This window comes from Hakea prostrata, chromosome 1 (assembly GCF_041222555.1).
Source record: "Hakea prostrata isolate BN-2017 chromosome 1, UWA_Hpros_2, whole genome shotgun sequence".
Classification (NCBI taxonomy): domain Eukaryota; kingdom Viridiplantae; phylum Streptophyta; class Magnoliopsida; order Proteales; family Proteaceae; genus Hakea; species Hakea prostrata.
This window is the reverse complement of record NC_142600.1, coordinates 53,542,592-53,557,978: the sequence shown is the minus strand read 5'-3', so window position 1 is coordinate 53,557,978 and position 15,387 is coordinate 53,542,592. Positions and strand designations below refer to the sequence as shown.

The following is a 15,387-nucleotide window of genomic DNA, read 5'->3' as shown; positions in this document are numbered from 1 at the left end:
CACCTCAAACAACTTTCCTGAAGCTTATCACTTATGAAGCAACTCCCAAACCAACCCTAATATGATCATTCCTTATCTTATCCTTCCTAGTTTTGCCACTCATCCATCTTAGCACTATTATTTCTGCTACATTAAGTTTATCTAATATGGTTTTTTTTAACAGCCCAACACTTTGCACCGTACATTATTGCTGGCCGAACGATGGTCCTCCAAAATTTTCCTTTAAGCTTTAATGGAATACGTCGATCACACAAGACCCTAGATGCACCTCTCCACTTCATCCACCCTATTTTAATTCTTTGGGAAACATCATCCTCTATATCACCTCTTTTATTTAGAGGTGAGAAAAATTATTTTATGGTTTCTAGACTTTATTCTTTCTATAGTACATACATTTGTACTAACTAAAAGATGAAACCTGAAATAAGGGTATACATATCAAGGATTTTCATGCAGCTGGGAGTTTTGGGAAAGGTTGATACGGCTGTACCTATGAACAAGGGAGACCTTGGTAAATATACATAGTTCAACTAAGTATACAACCAAGTACTATATGATTTCCCTGCCAAGACTCTAATGTATTTTTACAACTACCACAAATTTGAGGATAGTCATTCGGGTGCTATCATAGACATGTTCATCCTATGTTTGTGAGTGGAACTAGAGTACCTTCTCTCTCATCCATAGGAAGACGTGCAACAGATGGCGGTGTAGGAGACTTAAGTAGTTGGTGTATGTGCACAACATGTGGTTGAGATTAAAACACATACATGAGGATATGGGGGACGTCTCTGCTCATGAACCAATTGAATTGGTGGAGATTTTCCATGAGGCAAACGATGAAGAGGATGATGTCATATACTTGTGGGTTAGGGATTGAAGTGGATCAATGATGGTTCAGCCAGGGTGATGTAACCTCAACTCAAGGGGCCAGTCTTCAAGATCTTCTCATTAGATTTCAGCAGCAAATTAGGGTTCAAAAAATTCTGCAGCTAGGGTTTTAGGGTGAATTGCAACAAGGCAGCAGCTAAATAGGGGGTTTAGAGGTCTGCAGTTAGGGAAGAAACCCTTCCAAACCCTGCGGTTGGGTTGCTAGGGCTTAGGGGTTAGTCTATGTTTGCTGGGAGGGATTATAGGTTCAGCTTAAAGCTGTATTTCAGGAGATTTTACTTCTGTACTTTCAGTTTCGGATTTCCAGAAATGGATTTATGGGTTAGGGTTTGTAAATTCACGGGGCGATTATAACTAGGGTTTTGGTCTTAGGGTTGGTTCTCTAATTAAGGTCGAACACTAAGGAGATAGGAGTTCGGAGGGGTTAGGGGCTATGCTTACTTGCTGAATTACTGCCAGATATTGAAATTTGTTGAAGAAAATAACCCACAATAAGTGCCGCAGGGTTTCCTCAAGCTCCTAAACCCTGAAGCTCTGAGTTCACGTTTGGAGTTGCAACTGTAGTATCGACACTCGACTCTCCAAGTTGGAGCAGCAACCTCTGGTGGTTCTTCCTTTCCCTAGCTTCTCTTCTTAGGCCATGCAAGTTGTTAACCTTTTTATTTATTATTATTGTTTTTTGGGGTTGCTGTTGTTGTTGATGATGATGTGTTCCAACACCTACGAGTGTTTTTTAAAAAAGATATACATTGAGGCGATTGGTGTCTCTTATTCTCAGGCCTCTGTTCTATTCGACGACAGCCGAGGGCCCGAGATCGTCATCTTCTCCAAAGAAGGCACCTTTTTTTTTTTTTTGGTATATATATATATATATATATATATATATAAAATTCAAGCTGATCACTGAGGCATGATGCCTCTTCTTCTCAAATGATAGCCGCTTCCTCATCTGTGCTAATTTTACAGATATCTTGATTCTTGAATTCAATAGTTAATGAGTATGATACTGGTAATTTACTTTGGATGGTTTGTGGTATGTTGAATGATTTAAGATAGCCTAATGTTAGTTCTTTTATTATATAAGATAAGATATATTTACAATGAGCTAGTGCATGGGATGTACACTAAAAATGTCATTTAAAATGCCTTGACCGACTAGGAAGTGCCTTCGTAGGCACCTGTTGCCACACTGCCTCAACTGGCCTAAACCGCCTCGCATCACCCTGTCGCCGTGACAACTATGAAAGGCGTTGCCTAGGCGATAAAGCGACACCAGGTTTCCTTAGCTCCAAAAATGAGTTAGGATGCGGTGTTGCCCAAGCGATGCATAGGCAATGCTTTGACAATCTTGGTTGGGAGGAGTTAGGGTCTATGCTTACTTGCTGAATTACTGCTCAAGATGGAAATATATTGAAGAAAATAACCTGCAATAGGTGCCGCAGGGTTTCCTCAAGCTTAGAAATCTTGAAGGACACCCATCACACTTCTCTAGCTTCAACTTTCTATTCTCAATTGCATTAATCCACAAGACTAGAGCTAAATCTATAGCCTAACACAAAGGAATGAAACTAGAACCCAACAAACTTAGGAGTCCCCAACTTACAACTAAAGGACTTCTACTTGGACTTGACAAACTTCCCAACCTAACAACGAAGGGACTTCATTTGGACTGAAACACTATTATAACTTGACAAATAGGACTTCATTTATGAAAACAAAAACGATTATGGACCCTTAAAATATTCTAGACTTAGCAAAACTGACTAGGAGTCAAAATGAGGGTAGGAAAATAATCAAATCGCCCAAGGTATGATTTGGCTCCCCTAGGTGATGCCACAAGAAGGGCTGCTGACCTAGCCTCTCTTTCAAGCCTTCCTGGATTGATCCTGGCTTGTTATGTCACAGGGGGCTGCCTGATCCTACAATTGCTGCTGCCATGGACCCATCTGAAGTGGAGGTCCAAGTGTCTTCAGATGAGGGAATAGTGCATTCACAAGCAACTACACAACTAGCTTTACCATTTGAGGAGGCAACTGGCCATCCTGCTATAGCTGAGAGTTCGAGTGGATACTCAACAGTGGGAGATGATGATGCCCTACTCAATCTCAGAGCAATGGAGGCAGTGGTGGTGATGGAGCAGCTAATAGTGGTGTAAGTGGAGGTGGAGAAGGCCAACATAGTGGAAGCTGAAGGGGGGATGTCACTGATCAGATTCACTAGTGTGACCCAGTTTACCATGCTACACAAGATGTTGACCACAGTGCCTGGCCCATGACTTATAGAAGGCATGGCCATGGCTCACAGTCACAAAGTGATTTAAGCATACATGATCTAGTAGAGAGCACGGGGAGTATAAGCATTAACACCAGTCAGACTGGAAGTTACCATCAGCCATGGTAGACTTTTAAGTACACATAGACCAATCACATCACACCATTGGTTTTGATTGTAGTGGCTACTCTATCTATGGAGGACGTCATATTCCTCAAAACCCCAGCCCTGGAAAGTTCAGTTATGGCAATAAAGGTAGGTTGTTGAGTGACCTCTTAAGGAACCCATACCCACCTGTTCAGTAGCCACATGATCAGCCAAGTAGCATTGAAGGTTTCACCATGTTGTTCTTCCTCCAGTTTTCATGTTATGACACATACAAGAGGTATTACAATAGCTCATTGACTTGGGAAGGCTACGCGCACTACACTCAGAATAGGATGTGGGAGCAGGTTGAGTGATACACCAGTCAGTCAACTACCAGGTTTAAACTTTGCACAGCACATTCACTTTGTCACATTAATAGTTTGATAACACATTACATTTACAAGTATTTTAATTGTTTCACTTCAACATTGAATATGATGATGGTTTTTAATTCAATACATAGGTTGCTAAACCATGGTGGATGATGATATTGCTCGGCAACACTGAGTCCCATTGATCCAGGAAGACAGAGGATAACATGTCACTACTGCGGTAAAGTACTGAACGGAGGTAAAACGAAGGTTCAAGAGACACTTTGCTGCATGCTATATGGATGCACCCAAGTCGCTGCTGCCCCTCCTCATGTGAGGGATGCTATTTTTGACAACTTGATGGAGTTGGCTGAACAACATAGAGGACCTATAGGACTTGGGGCTGGTGGAGCTAGTTGAGGAGTCGCTTAGTAACATAGTCATTGTCTCAATGATTTCGTTACCCTTTTACTCATGATGCTTGTACCCTACTCTAGTGATGTTGTAATGTCCTACTGAGTACTGATTAATGTGGAATTATGAACAATTTAACATGTTTGATGTATTTTATCACTTAAAACCGTTAAATTTCCATTTATATCAATTAATGGTTTTGTAATTTATGTTTTATAAGACTGCATGCGCGTTTGTTCCTTCAGCATTTCGATCACAAAGTTAGGGACCACTTGGAACTTTACATACACTTGTTTTCTCACAAATCTGCCATCACTGTGTTTAGAAGGCCCAAAATAGGCTAAATACCAAGTTTCAAACCAACCTAACCCTAAAACCCAACGAGATGGGCCCTCGAGGTCACTTGAGTTGGCGTCTTTAGTTATTTATTTATTTTACTTGATCTGAGCTGAGATCTCGGGAGATCCCAAGAGATCTCGGTTTTCTGGCTGGCCCAGTTCAGGCTCGAGACCGAGATTTTGAACCATGCAAGCAGGAAAATGCATAATTTCAAAATCCTTAAAACGAGATAATATTGGTGAAATTTCAATTTTCATTATCCTGGAACACAGTATTTGGTTAAGCAAGGCTAGTGCTGATGAGCTCTACATTTAAGGTGCTACTTCCCTCTACTAGGTTGCAGCTTCTCAAAGAACAAGGAGTATTCCCTTTTGAAAATCCTTTAGTTCTCATAGTTACTTATGCTTCCTTTGCCCACTCAACAAAGATGCACAGATGCATGTGTGAATACTAAATAATAGAGAGGAAAGCTTGGGTACAAAATGGCATTGAGACAAGATATTTGTTTGTATACCCATATCTATGTTTCTCATAAAAATCATTAAATTCAAACCATATAAGCATAACTATAATTTCCTTTTGGGTGTGAAGCAATGAATTGATAAACTCAAGTGAGTGTTTTCCCCTGTTCACAAATATCAGCATTATAATAAGATGGAGTGGCTGAAGCAGAAGTTGAGAGTGGACCTTATGAGCTTCCAGACATTTATCTTTTCAGGTGGGAGAGAAGAGAAAAACCCATAATGCAAGATACCAGAAAAGAAAGCGACAGCCTGCAAGATCCATGCAATGATCTCATTAAAGATGCAAAATGCAGAAGTATTTCATCAATAACAGATGCAAGTATAAGCACAGTAAACTGCAAAACATATTCATATCAAAATGTCCAATTTAAAAGGCTTTTGATACATTCTAATCCTGGGAAATCCCCCTACCTCGCATCATCTACCGTCATCCCTCTTCTCTTTGATACCCTTCTGTCAACCATCACTCCCCCAGCTAATGCACAAATACAGCACCAAAGAGGTTTTTTTTCACTAGAAAACAATCTAGGATTGATATATGAACAGATAGGGGTCTTCTTTGTATGGATTTAATATGTAACTGGCCAACTAAATGGACCTATGTTGTAAGTAAAAGAAGGGTAGTTTTCTCTTGTTAGGAGTTTTGTTATTTTTAGTCCGACATCGGGTATTCTTGTATTCTTCCCTTCATTCTATAATTATAAATAAAGGCCTGCAGTGTCACAATGATACATACAAGGATTTCAGCAAATATTCCATCATGGTACCAGAGCAAGGTCTGACCCATCATTGAGCACCACCTTTCCCTTTGTACCTAAGCTGGCCCATGTCTTTTGAATGACTATATTATTTCTAGACTTAGTTAAAAGATGTAATTTGAATGACTTTTGTTTTGATGCTTGCATTTTAACCAAGCAAACTAGATGTGTTTACCCTATTTCTAAAAATCGTAGTAAAGTGCATTTTTCTATTATTCATTTTGATGTGTGGGGTCCTTCTCAGACTGTGTTTGTTTCTGGTCATCATTGGTTTGTGCCTTTTATTGATTGTTGCACTAGGACTACTTGGGCAGTTGGGCGTACCCGTCTTCATCAGAAAAGTGATGTTTTTTCTTGTTTTCAAAATTTCCATAATATGGTTAGGACCTAGTTTGGTGCTGTTGTGAAAATTCTTAGGACTAATAATGGGACTGAATACTTGGGTGGGTCTTTTCCCTCCTATTTTGTTGCTCATAGAATTCTCAGACTTATGGTCCTGACTACTAGGAGACATTTTCTCTAGTTGTCAAGATGACTACAATTCGGACCATTCTCTCATGTGCTGTGAACCAAGGTGGACTCTTCAGCAGTTGGATGTTAAGAATGCTTTCCTAAATTGAGAGCTTCTAGAAGAGGTATAAATGGATGTGCCACTTGGATATTTTGGTCCTGAAACACATGGGAAAGTGTGCAAATTGAGGAAAACATTGTATGGACTAAAGCAATCTCTCAAGGTTTGGTTTGGGAAGCTTCATAAGGCTATGGTTTCCTATGGCTACAAACAGAGCAATGCAGAGCATACCCTATTTGTTAAACGAGATGGTTCTCATATTACAGTTCTTCTAGTATATATGGTTAACATAATGATGACAGGAAGTAGTGAAGAAGAAATCTCATACTTGAAGGCATTTTAGGAGACAGAGTTTGAGATAAAAGACATGGGCAAGCTTAGGTACTTTCTTTGATTGAAACTAGCATATTCATCTAATGGTGTTTCTCTATCTCATAAAATTACACATTAGACCTACTAGAAGAGACTGGGATGCTAGGGTGTAAACCTGTTGAGACCCTAGTAGAACTGAAGCAACATTTGGAGTAAAAAAAAAGAAGAGAACCGGTTGATAAGAGCAGCTATCAAAAACTGGTTGGGAAGCTGATTTATTTGTCACATACCAGACCCGATATCACCTTTGCTGTTAGCCTTTTTAGTCAATACATGCATGGTCCTTACTCTTCACCGTCTAGGTGCAGTACATCGTGTCTTGAGGTACTTAAATGCCTCTCTTGGTAAGGGCATCTTGATTTCTTCTCATGGACATTTTAGAGTGGAAGCATATACAGATGCAGATTGGGCAAGATGTCCTGATGATAGAAGAACCATGTTTGGTTACTATGTTTATGTAAGGGGTAACCTTGTGACATAGAGAAGTAAGAAACAAGCAGTAGTTGCTTGATTTAGTGTTGAAGCCAAGTTTAGATCTCGAGCTCAAGGCATTTGTGAAGCATTATGGTTGAAGGGCCTTCTCTAGGAACTTGAGGTAGATCTAGAAGGACCTATAAGATTGGTTTTTGACAGCAAATCAACCATAAGTATAGCACATAACCCAGTTCAGCATGACAAGACCAAACATGTAGAGATTGATAGGCATTTTATCAAGGAGAAGATCAAGTCTGGGCTGATTCAGATTTCATTTGTCACATCTGGCAATCAACGAACTGACATATTCACGAAGAGCTTGAGTGTCAAGTTATTCAGTAGCATTATTAGCAAGTTGGGTTTAATAAACATCTTTGCACCAACTTGAGGGGGAATGTTGTAAGTCATTTTCTCTTGTTAGGAATATTATTATTTTTAATCCCACATTAGATATTCTTGTATTCTTCACTTCATTCTATTTTTATAAATAAAGGTCTGCAGTGTCATAATGATACATGCAAGGATTTCAACAAATATTCCATCAACTTAAATGTGGTGCATGGATGGGAAAGTTGTGTTTCCTTTTTTTTTTTTTTTACTTAACCAATTGCTAAGACAAAATCTAGTTAGAATAGGATTATTTAATTCCTTTAGGTATCATTCGTTTGAAAGAATTTAAAGTGCAGTGGGAAAAAAGGGTAGAAAAAGTAAAATTTTCCACAAAATTCCATCGTGCAAAAGTCAGCAGACAAGCTTCTTTAATTTAAGAAACCCTGTCTTCTAATGTGGGAGGTCATTTTTCCCACCCCATCCCCTTTTAAAGTCCTACTAAATTATTGGGACTTTGTGGGAAAGTAAAGGATTTAATAAAAGTTAGACCATAATTAGTCCAGAAAATCCTTCCCTTTCCTTTCCTTCCCCCCCCCCCCCCCCCCCCCAAAAAAAAAACCTATGTGCGGGCGTTCACATGTTTATTTTTTTCCCACCCTTTTTTATCTAGCAAACAAATGATGCCTTACTATTATGATTGTAAGGCTTTTGGCCCAATTATGACCTCCTTGGGAGAGTAAAGGCGCAAAGTCGAGTTGATTGAATGCATAAATATTATAGTTGGAGTTGCAAGGCTAGGGACCTTCTGCACTTGGTTACCAAGGATGCCACCCTCCACAACGGCTGCTAACCAGTATCTGTCGATTTCCCAAGCAGGTCACTGGAGGAAATCTCCATTCCCACCATTCCCAAGGTCTAGGACCTTTCTCCTACTGCCTTCTATTCTGACTTTGATTACATTTTGACAGCAGAAAAGCCTAGAGTTGTAGCACAGTAGCACCTATGACTTAGGAAACAGCCATCAGCATTTGTTGGGAATTTTCCCCACTTTTGACACCTTAGGTACTAAGTTCTATGCAAATTATGGAGGGTGGGGAGCAGAAGAGTTTTGAGGAGATTTCTCAGACATCAAACAAATATATATATACACACACACACACACATATAACATCCAGAGACAGAAGAGTTTTGATACTTCTCATGTTCAGCCCAGGAAGTAATGAAGTGGTGACAAAAGGCTTCAACTTACAATATTAGACAAAGAAGTAGCATTCCAAAGTGCATATACACGAGCAAGTGCAGCTCTTCTTGGCCCTTGACTGAAAAGAGCATTCAGACCAGCAGGGAATGTAGAAAGTAAGGACAATGGAAGAATAAGCAAAATAGCAAGGAAAGCCCCAAGAGAAATCCAGTAGAATTGAACTAATGTAAGGAGAGTGACAGAAACATCTCCTAAGAGCATGACACAGATCAAAAGCTGTAGGGTGCCCTGGAAGAAATTGATATCCAAATATTCAGTTAATTAATTAAAAATCTATTAAACAGAATGGATATAGGAAGAATAAGCAATACTATCTGATTACCTGAAGATCAACAGGTCCTGTGTTGTGCAAAAAAAGAGAAAGTGGGAACAGAAAGTCCCTTCTATAGTCCAAGGATTTCAAGGTTACTTCATTTATAATCCCTCCATTCATTCCTCCAGTTATCCTCTTACGAGACAAGGCATGGCTGAAGTAAGATTGATTCTGTTGCAGCTGCTTAATGCTCTTATCTGTGATCATCGCACTTTTCCTGATATTTTGATGAAAACATAATAAAGAATCGATTAACCAACATAAATTAAATTATAGCAAAAACTATATTCAGAGGCCAAATAAAATAAAATCAGATGGATTTTCAGCTCTAGGTCTTTTCTACAGATTTAGGACTTTATCTCTTTTGATGTCAAAAGCAAGCTTCCAACTTTTCCCTTCAGATGTCTTGACTTACCTAGAAAGTACCTTATTGTTAGGTCTTCGAACCTCCCACATTCACTGATGCAGCCCCCAATTAAATGAGAGTCAGTTCTTCAAAGATCTTTTAAGAGAAGAAACTCAAATGGGGCCAAAAAAGGGTTTCTAGAAATTTTTGTTAGGATTTATGGGGATGGCCAACTTTTTTTTTTTTTTGGGGGGGGGGGGTGAAATATGGGAGGATTATTTGTTATGACCTCAACTAGGTTTTAACGTGTGACCTCTGAAAGTAGGGGGAGATAGACAAGTTGTATTAGCCTATTAGGTATATATGGGATGCTTAAGTCAACTTCAAGGGACAAGGGTTAGGTTTCAAAGTTATCAAGGATACTTGGCCATGGAAGATATGGGATAAATTCCATGAAATTGAAAACAAGGGTCAATAGTGTAGAATGGGCTGAAAATTGGAGAGGATATAAGTAATGATATAGGGATATGACCTTCAAGTTTGGTAGCATTTGGATGGTAAATTGGAAGATATGAGGGTTCTTGTTTTGGGAGTTTTATGGAATACAAACAGAACTCGATGGTCAGAATGGGTAAAACTGGACTTCGAGTTCACTAGGGTTGAGGGATGATGCACCCAAAGTTTGGGACATATGTGACAGCTACACTGGTGCTGATCTAACCTTGAATATTGGGTGTCTTGGGAAATCAAACAAACTCAAATTCAAAATAGAAAAAAAGGCGACAAGAGAAGGGATGGAGATACTCAGAGGGGAATTAGATGCTTTGATCAGAAGGAGATGGAGTTGTAGAAGGCTGTCCTTTCCTCCGACATTAGGGAATTCTCAATTCTTGGACCTTCTCATGAATTGGTAACTTTTCATCCAGTGGGATAGGTTATTTATAAGAATAAGGTAGGAGTTCTATGAGGAATGGACTTCTATACACAAATAAAAGGAGTTCTATTTGGGCTGAAACTCCTAACTTGGACTTAAGACACTTAAAACCCAAATAAAAACATATGAAAAGACTATTCTACTCTCTTTTTTGAAAGAATTAATTTTTTTGTTTTTGGTCTATGTCAAGAACTTAAGAGTTCTATGAGGAATGGACTCCTAAGAACAAATAAAAAGAGTTCTAGTTGGACTGGAACTATCTTGGACTTAGACACTTAAAACTGAATCAAAAGATAAGAAAAGACTATTCTACTTTTTCCCAAAAGAATTTAATTTTTTTGTCTATGTCAAGAACTTAGGGCAGTTCCCTGAACAAAAACATGAAAAAATATATCAAATCTTGAGGGTGATGCATCAAGTCATTCTACTCTAATAACATAATTTGGGTAGAATTTCCATAATTAGAGAAATTAAACTAATTAATAAACATATTTCACAATTGGCCTAGACACATAACTATTGGCCTCATAGAATAGGCCCGTGACCACATAACCTATGGAATAAAGGGCCTCAACACCTATATCTATCAGCCCTAGGCTGATTTCATAGGAAAATAGGCCAATTTGATGAGGGATCTGCATTAGTCTTTCTAGTGTGGGACTGCTTTTTTCTTTTTTCTTCTTTTAATCTTTGGAGGAGAAACATAAAGAGGGGGGGGGGAGGGGGCAGAATATCAAGCACTGTGCTGCTTTTACGCACACCTGGGCCCAAGATGAGCTTGGGCTAAGATGTACCTGGTCCTAATTTGCAACACTAAAATTATTCACAAATAGAGCTAGCAGAGAAGGATCTCTCATCACCCATGACAACCCACAAAAGAAAGAAGGAAAACTATGGGGGCAATGCCAAATGGAGGCAAGGGCTTTCTCCCAAAATAAAAGGGAGAAAGGGTAGGATAAGAAAAGGTGGTTGACATCTTCAGTTCTAATTCAACACATGGAACAAGTGGGGCTACAGGAGACATGGCACATTGGCACTGACTAAGGAGATGTTGGGTGGGTGGCCGGGGACAGTACACAGTAGGACTCCAGAGAGGGAGAAGTTCCAAGCAGAGGAAGAGGAAAAGGAGCCATTGAAAGGGGGAGGTGGGAGAGCAGCTAGGTGATTTCATCCAAAGAGGAGGTGGATGGGAAAAAGGAGGGGCAGACCTAAGAGAGGGAGGGACTAGGATGCATTCGCAATGGAGGAGGAGAGGGGTGATCTTAGAAATATAGGAGGGTAGACCACCCTAAGGCTATGGCTATTGTACAATATACCTATTAGATGCCAACAGTCAAGCCAGAAAGAGATACAAGATCAACTAAAGATAAACGAGGATGTAGCCAATAAGGTAAAGGGGGAGAGGAGGAGGAGGTTTCCTTAGACCCATGAAGGGTCAAAAGGCAAGCTGCTGAGGGTCCAGAAGTACTCCTATTTAAGGAGATAAGCATAGACCTAGTTGACTCAAATAGAGTCATGCTTGGAAGTGATTTTTCAGATGAGCTTGAGCAAGCTGGCAATGTTAAATTTGTAAATATGTGGATCTAGAAACCCCCTTCAGATCTCACAGAGAAAGGGCCAACTAGTGGGATGGAGAAACCTGAAGGTTTCCTTACCTTTAGATAGAATAGAGAAAAACTCTCCATCGCTTTGATAGTGGCCTTAGGGAGGGAGAAGCTACAACATCAGTAAAGGTAAGAAAATTGGAGGACTGCTTTACTGAGGATAGACGTTTCAGAAAAGGAGAGGAGCTTAACATTCTAGAGTTGCAGCCTCTTGTAAAGTAGGCCATGGTCCAGCATGGGGTGCAATGGTAGTTGGTGAGCCACAAAACAATTAAGGGGGAACCCACAGAGAGGCCCGTGAGATGAAGAAGGTTGGCCTTGATAGGACTTAAGATGCCACAAGCTAGTCAAGGACTCAGGCAACTAGAAAGAGGAGAAAATGGAATAGATGGATGAGGGGGAAGCTTTAATAAAGATCATGAGAATATGAGATCACCAACAAAAGCAAGGTGGGTATGGTTAAGGGGTTTGCATTTGGAAATGGGTGAGAGATACTGGTCTACTTTCAATTGGAGGTTCTTGCAAAGCACCTCAAGGGCGAGAGAAAGGAAGGGGTAAGTGGGCAACCAAACCAACAGGGATTTAAATCATTGTAAAGAGAAGAGAGAAGAAAGAAGAGGAGATGCACGTATAGATCCAAGAGATGAAGTTTGGCACAAGACATTGCATATGAAATTCCAGCAGAGAGAATTTAATGCTCTATGAAGCTCCTCTTGCATCAGAGAGAGGAGCACCATCGTATGCAGAGAGCTTTGAGCCAGACGAGCTATAGTTGGGTGTGGGACATGTCTTGGAGTCTTGCATATGAGTGCGAGTAAGCGGATCCGAGGTGTATTTAGTCTGAGTCAAGACTAGAGCAGTCGATGTACGTTTGGCTTCGATTCCCAAGAAGAAATGAGGATCACCAAGATCTTTCATGGCGAAGTGCGTACCCAGTCGCTGAATGAAAGAAACGAGACGAAAGGAGATCTCATAAGAATCACAGGGGAGTGGATTTTCGTCGAATCCATGCATAACCTCAATACAAAAAAGTTCATTATCTGCAGAAATTCTGCTGGACACGAAGGCAAATTGGTTTTGGCTAATATGGGATAACCAGTTTAAGACAACTAGCAAAGACCTGAGCAATGAATTTATTGAGAGGAGATTGTATAGAGAGAACACACGAAAGTCTGAGATGGAAAAAGCTCCACCCTTTTCGGGGACAAGACAAAGAAAGGTTTGATTGATAGAAGCAAGCTGAGATGGATTGAAGCAGAGATTCTTGCTGGCTTTAATAAGGTACACTCTGAGAACGTCCCAGAAAGCGAAGAAGAAGCATATAATAAAACCATCAAGGTTCAGGGCCTAATTAGATTTATGGGAAGTGATGGCAACAAGGATATCATCCAACCAAGATAACTAAACAAAAGCATCAAGATGGAGTTGTAATTAGATTTGGCTTTGTGAGAGTGGTGGAAGTAAGCAGAGTTGGAAGTAAGGCACTTAACCATGGAATTCACTGGAAAGAATTCTCATCCTAGAGGAAAGAGTTTTCTTCTTACAAGCAAGTGAGCAAAATTATGGAGGTCATCCTGCAACAGGGATTGGACTCGAGTGAGGTTCAACCAACAAGAAGATACCAGGGGGTAGATTTCACCAAAGGAAGAGGAATTCCGGGCTTTAAGAGCCAGCTTGGTATTTTTAAGTTTTTTAGAAAGCGAGTAGAGGAAGGGAGGGATATTTGATTGGCTCAGCCTATGCATTGCAGACCAAGGGGAGGAAGCATTGATGAGAGGTCCATATGTCTAAGAATTTGGAGGGTTTTGGGCTAATGGATGAGATGTGCTGAATGTGGAGGTAACACGGATAATGGCCAGAGAGACTACGAAAAAGGAAGGAGGCAAAAGAAGAGGGCAAAAGCGACAACTAGGCTTCGTTGATAAGGAAGGTTGAACTTGGAAGCAATTGATCAACTCTTTAAGTATCTTAACTCTCCGTTAATGCAATTAAGAGGGGATGTGAACCATCTCTGGTCACTCATGGCAAGGTGTCAAGATAGTCACTAGAGGCAATGATGGCAGGAATACTATGGGAGTGAGCACCAATCTTTTAATGACTAAATATCTGCACATTGAAGTCCCCACTGATGCCCCATAGAAGATAATTCATAGAAGAGTTGAGAAGGAAAAGATTTCCCATTGTAGGAAGGTGCTCATCAGCACAATTCAGGGCATCAACAACATAAGTGAAGAAGTAGACAATCCATAGAAGTTCAATAAGCACAACTAGAGCTTCTCATGTGAGTCACACCCAGCAAGAGAATCTGCTACCACGTCGATGCATGCTAACATATGCAGTAGTAGGTTTACAATGTGATCATAGAGCAACCTTGCATCTTTGGTTGTAGATCAGCTTGCATGATCCATAGTTGTCATGGTGTCTAGGCAGTGGAAACATTGGAGGGGGCCTAGACACCTAACCTTAACAAATACGGCACCTGCCTTTACTCCAACCATTTACTTGGTTGCATGGGGTACAGATACAGTAATGCATCTGTTTTCATTGCACTGAGAGGATTGGATCCTATAGGTCATCAAGCAAAAATAGAGGGATGTTGATAATTGGATGGGTAGAAAAAAGAGAAGCAAATCAACAATTTTTCGATTGAAAAATGTAATCTTTTTCTATGCATCTTCTCATAAAAAGCTGTATGGTAAAGCAACAATACAGATTTATCTATAAACATAATTTGATGAATCTGCAGAATAAAAAATAAATAAATAAACAAAATAAAGAGCCTTGAATTAGTGCTAAACCCCCTGTTGTACAACATTAAAAACGTGAAATGACTTGTTTAGTTTCTTCCCCATCAAGAGTCAACTATTAGATAACCACAATATCTGAGTTTGATATGAAACATTCAAAGAGTGCCATATCAATTGACCATGAAGTACTTTACTTTTTATTTTATTTATTTATTTTTTTTTTGGGGTTGGGGGGGGGGGGGGGGGGGGGCACTTCGGGGAAGGTTGGCTTATAAATGTTTATGGTATCAATTAACAATGTGTTTCTCAGTGATTAAGTGAAAAATGATCGCAAACCATCCGAAAGTTTAAATCATAGAAAAAAGAAAAAAAGAGAGAAATGATTACAAAAATAGAAGATGCTGATGGAAATTGTATAATAATAACCAGCTGTTAACTTTAAGCAAAATGACAAGCAATCTCGCAGAAAATGTACCTTGGGTTTTCAAAATGATTTGTTTCCACTGGATCAGAATGTTGGGTGCTGTGAAAAGAATAATCACCAGTCGATACCAAGATACCCAGTTGGTAATAACCAGAGGCTGTGGCCTGAAACCAACCCAACTCTATTCTCACTCCATGAAACTCAAGTTGAGGGTTTGCATGACTATTTATCCACCTAATAACTGGAATAAGTGCATTACGTATAGACCCTTGCCTCACTGTCCGTAATTGAGCATTCAAACCAGCAACCAATCGATTCCAGATTGTTGGAGGAACATGCTGAAAAAAAAAAGAAAT

The 15,387-nt window shown here is 39.8% G+C and overlaps 1 protein-coding gene across 4 annotated transcripts in view; it reads right to left on the bottom strand.

Moving 5' to 3' along the window:
* LOC149029137 (MraZ) overlaps positions 1–15,387 on the bottom strand; it is a 122,835-nt gene that overhangs the window by 10,257 nt on the left and 97,191 nt on the right. For 3 of the 4 annotated variants that reach the window (XM_089140534.1, XM_089140543.1, XM_089140559.1), the window contains 4 exons: positions 15,083–15,369; positions 8,986–9,193; positions 8,652–8,891; positions 5,061–5,146 (listed from right to left, as the gene is read on the bottom strand). In XM_089140534.1, the coding sequence (XP_088996660.1) occupies positions 5,061–5,146; positions 8,652–8,891; positions 8,986–9,193; positions 15,083–15,369 (821 nt within the window). Of the gene's footprint in view, positions 1–5,060; positions 5,147–8,651; positions 8,892–8,985; positions 9,194–15,082; positions 15,370–15,387 lie in introns of those variants that run through there. The other variant, XM_089140551.1, reaches the window with a different exon arrangement.